At 37.8% G+C, this 4012-nt stretch overlaps 1 protein-coding gene across 1 annotated transcript; it reads right to left on the bottom strand.

Annotated features, from left to right (window-relative positions):
* Window positions 1-1788: 1788 nt before the first annotated feature.
* LOC116172013 (45 kDa calcium-binding protein-like) lies at window positions 1789-3278 on the bottom strand. Its single transcript, XM_031489095.1, has 4 exons — window positions 2861-3278; window positions 2559-2815; window positions 2302-2508; window positions 1789-2253 (listed from the first exon to the last, which is right to left on the bottom strand). Exons 1-4 carry the CDS (start codon window positions 3205-3207, stop codon window positions 1964-1966), a joined length of 1101 nt encoding a protein of 366 aa, XP_031344955.1. The 5' UTR covers window positions 3208-3278; the 3' UTR covers window positions 1789-1963.
* Window positions 3279-4012: the final 734 nt, after the last annotated feature.

Here is a 4012-nt window from a genome sequence, read left to right as displayed (position 1 = left end):
GTGCCACTGCAAAGTCACGGCCCTCTAAGTTTTATGATAACTGCGATATTCAATTTTTACTAGACATCTACTTTTTGAAAAAACGACGAATTGCGGCTAAACTACTCATTTTAGATATCATGTGTAATACATAGTCACACTAAAATTGACCAAGGAATCCAAATATGTAATAATATACAGGGGGTTCCATTTAAAAAAATGTAACTTTGATAGAAATCATCCTGTGTAACAATTGCAATTTCGGTGAAAATATTTTTAGGTTGTAGCCTTAAGGGTCCTTCAACATTCCCCCACAATGAATTTTAAATATGCGCGTTAATAAACCCACAATCGTCCACCCACACACTAATGGCCCACCCTGTACAGTATAGTCAAAGTGAACATGTTATTAATATTTGGAGAATGTCAGAAATTCAAGGAATGCTGGCAAGTTGTGTGCTCACAGATAGCCCAATCGGCTACATCCATCCGGGCTGGTATCGGAAACGAAATAATTGCGACAATAACGTTTCAAGGTCAGTTAACAGGGGTTACGTACTTTGGTTTTCTTCAAAATTGAATCGAAGTAATCTAGCTTTAGCAAGATGGAGCACCGCCTCACAATACCAGCGAGTTCTTAATTACTTAACAGAACATTTTAATAATCAAGTTATTGCAACCAATGGATTGCGTGTCGACAGAAACTTCGAGAAAATCTTCGTCAGCGTTTCAGAACGTAGTACCTATCTGGCTCAATTGAAGTTGTCATCCAAAGGGAAGAAAAATATTCAAGTTCTCTCGAATGAAATTGTTCTGATTGGTAACTATCAGGACAAACTGCAGTGCAGTTTTTCCCTATGTCTACTTTTACATGGCAAAATCTCTTCTGAAGGGCCCCTAATGTTATGCAACCAAAATAACTTCTTAAAACAAACAAAGATCTGAATGTGATATTAATTAATTTGAATATTGTTGTTTTGGCTTCACAGAAAATAAATAAAATATTCAAATTAATTAATATGACAGCCAGATCTTTATTTGTTTTGGTTGCATAAAATTAGGGGCCCTTCAGAAGAGATTTTGCCATTTGAAAGTAGACATAGGGAAAAACCATACACCATAATCAAGTGAGTGAGTCTGTCATTCGTGTTCTGAATAATAAAATCCTATCATCCCAATTAATATGGTTATTAAGTAAAGCCTAAAACTTCCGGAAATCAATTTTCAAAAGTTGATATGTTCCAAGTTCAAGGTAGAAAATCTTCAAATTCATGGATCCATCATGAATATTCATAAGGTAAATTGTGCATAAAAAATCGTAGATCATCTAGGTCACATTATAATCATCGACGAAGTTTTCAACACGATCAAAGGATCTGGACGGACGGTAGGTCTATACAGGCTGTTTCAAATTCGAGGACCACCATGGGAATCTCGTAGTTTAAATTTGGCAAGTTGCGTATTTTGATGCTTAACAAAATGCCGTTTTGAAACTGAAGAAATTCCGCCTGCTTTCGTAGATATCCAGAAAAAACGAAATTTGGCAAAATAAGTGTGCAGTTCTTACGTTACCTTCTCTTTGACCACAATGTGCGAATTTTATTTTTGTTTATCTTCATCTTGAATATTGTATAATTATGTTGTTATTTTAATAAATGCGTTAATTTCATTATTATTATTATTATCGTTTTTTCCGGATATCTCCGAAAGTAGTTGGAATTTTTAAAGTTTCAAAACTGCATTTTGTTAAGCATCAAAGTATGCAACTTTGCCAAATTTAACCTACCTATATCTTACAGTTTCCGAGATCCTCATGGTGGGCCTCGAATTTGAATCAGCCTGTATAGTTTCACCAGGAATAATTTTAAATAACCGTCTTATTATGAACGAAACTGTACACAATTTGAAAGATTTGCGGAATGATAACATGATATAATTTTAATCAGTCTTAACAAACTCGGTTCATTTTTAAGTTGGACAATCTTTAAAATTCATCGTGAAAACTTTGGGCGGTATCGACCATCTTTGACTTTAAAAATAGATCCGGATGTGCGAGAATTTCTTCCAGTGATAGCATATTGTCATGATCGCCGTCTGCGAGTGCCAGCAAAGCTTCGGCCTCGTGCTCACTGTGGCGGGGACTTTGCGGAGCGACATAGTGCAACAATTCGCGGCGATCCGCCTTACCGTCACCGTTCAAATCTACGGATTTACGAAATTCTGCACGTCGCTCGTTTTCGTCTTGCCGAATGATTACCATTTCGTCTTCTTCGCCTGAGATTTTCAACCTTTACTTCCACAGCAATTACCGTGTTTGCTTACCTTGCGTTTGCAAGACCGCGAACTCGTCTTCGGTCAGCAGCTCATCGCCGTCTCGATCAAATTTGTCGTACAGCTCGTCGACAAGGGTCAAGTGATTGGCGGAGCTGGACTCTGGGTGGGTAAAAGCCAAAAATTCGTCTAAAGTTAAAGTGTCAGGATCTGACTTTGCGGCTTCCATCCAAGAAGCTCTATCACGCATTATTTGCTCTACAGTAAACCAGAAAATAGTTTGGTAGAAATCCCACGCAAAATTATACCTTTAATTGACCTGTGTAAACCTTTGTGGCGCTTCTCGTCGTGATTATGAACATATTTGCTGCTGAAGCCGCGCTTTTTCAAAAAATACGAGTGGTACTCCTTCCAGGATATCACCCCATTCTTAGGATTCGCATCGATTTGCGAGAAAAGTGCGTGATTATTACCTACGGCTACAGTTATGTGCTCGATTATTTTCAAACGAATCCATCGCGATAACTCCTTTGAGTCGAGCTTTTTATCCCTATTTTCATCGGCCCTAAAAGGCGTCTTTGCAAATTAACAGTCAATCACAAAAACTTACTTTCTAAAAACATCCTGCAAAACGGCCGTGGGATCTACATGAACCTTCTTATTAATACCATCATTCAAATTGACTAAATAATCGCCCTTAACGTTCAACAGTTGATTTTCAGCCTCCACTTTGTCAGAATCGAAGTTACTATTTTTCATTTTAATTACGAAATCATTTTGAAACAGCTTACTCCTCGAGTACACGTCTAACAATTGATTGGGACTTTTTGTTTTGTTTGACTTTAAAGGCACTGGTAATATCCAAATTGTGCAGAACAATACGAAGTACGTTAAAATTGGAACCGAGTAAGACCATCTTTCGAATACATTGAGAAGATTAGGCGCTTTTAGTTTCATTCTCCCTTCATTTTGGTACGATTACGAAACTCGCCCCAATGCACGCATTGAAGGGATGGAACTGGGGGAAAATCGAATTTTCTGTTAGTTACGCGGGGTTCGATTAGGGGGCGCACTATAATCAATATAGAGGGAAAGTAATAAATAATGAAACACTTGAATTTTTAGTAAAAATAAACTGGTTCGTTTGGAACATGTACCCATAGCATGCGGATCTACCTATACGAGTATGGTATTTGCTAAACTAGTCTATTATTGGTTCAAATGGTTTAAAAGCTACTACCCCACCCTCCTTCAATGCATTTATCTATTCGGCGATCATTACTTTTGTCAAAGACTGTACGTATCAGCGTCATAAGTTTTATATAGTTGCTAACAATGTTAATTTTAATCCCCACCGTCCATGGTATCAACGTCATATTTTTTAGTGGACTTTCACTTAAAAAAAATAAAAAGTGCCCGCATTTGCGTTCTTGATGTCTGTCTGTCTGTCTATCTGAGTCACAAAGGCTCCGGAAGTACACCACTTATAGACCTGGTATTGGTGTCATTCGATCAGAAATTAAAAATTATTTCACTCCCACTATAATAATGTTAATGCTGGGACCGGGAAGAAATATCGGTAGGCACGAGATCGGTTGACTCGTGTCGAAGTAGTGCGTGTGACGGACGGACGAACGGACGACAAAGTGCAGTCAATAGCGATTTTTCCTAGGATTTTTCACTTTGAGGAAAATACGTTAAAAAGGAAGCGTGTTCATTTTGCAGCAAGAGAAAGAAAACTGTTTCATGTGCTAGAAGACTG

This window comes from Photinus pyralis, unplaced genomic scaffold (assembly GCF_008802855.1).
Source record: "Photinus pyralis isolate 1611_PpyrPB1 unplaced genomic scaffold, Ppyr1.3 Ppyr1.4_LG5, whole genome shotgun sequence".
Classification (NCBI taxonomy): Eukaryota; Metazoa; Arthropoda; class Insecta; order Coleoptera; family Lampyridae; genus Photinus; species Photinus pyralis.
The sequence above is the reverse complement of the archived record's forward strand: the minus strand, read 5'-3'. Positions and strand labels throughout refer to the sequence as shown.

Bases quoted from the DNA above. Each gene is read 5' to 3' on its own strand.
- LOC116172013 (XM_031489095.1), bottom strand. From the start codon at position 3,207: ATGAAACTAAAAGCGCCTAATCTTCTCAATGTATTCGAAAGATGGTCT. The intron at 2,816-2,860 runs GTAAGTTTTTGT...GACGCCTTTTAG, and splicing joins TTGCAGGATGTTTTTAGAAA to GGCCGATGAAAATAGGGATA. The intron at 2,254-2,301 runs GTAAGCAAACAC...TGAAAATCTCAG, and splicing joins CGCGGTCTTGCAAACGCAAG to GCGAAGAAGACGAAATGGTA.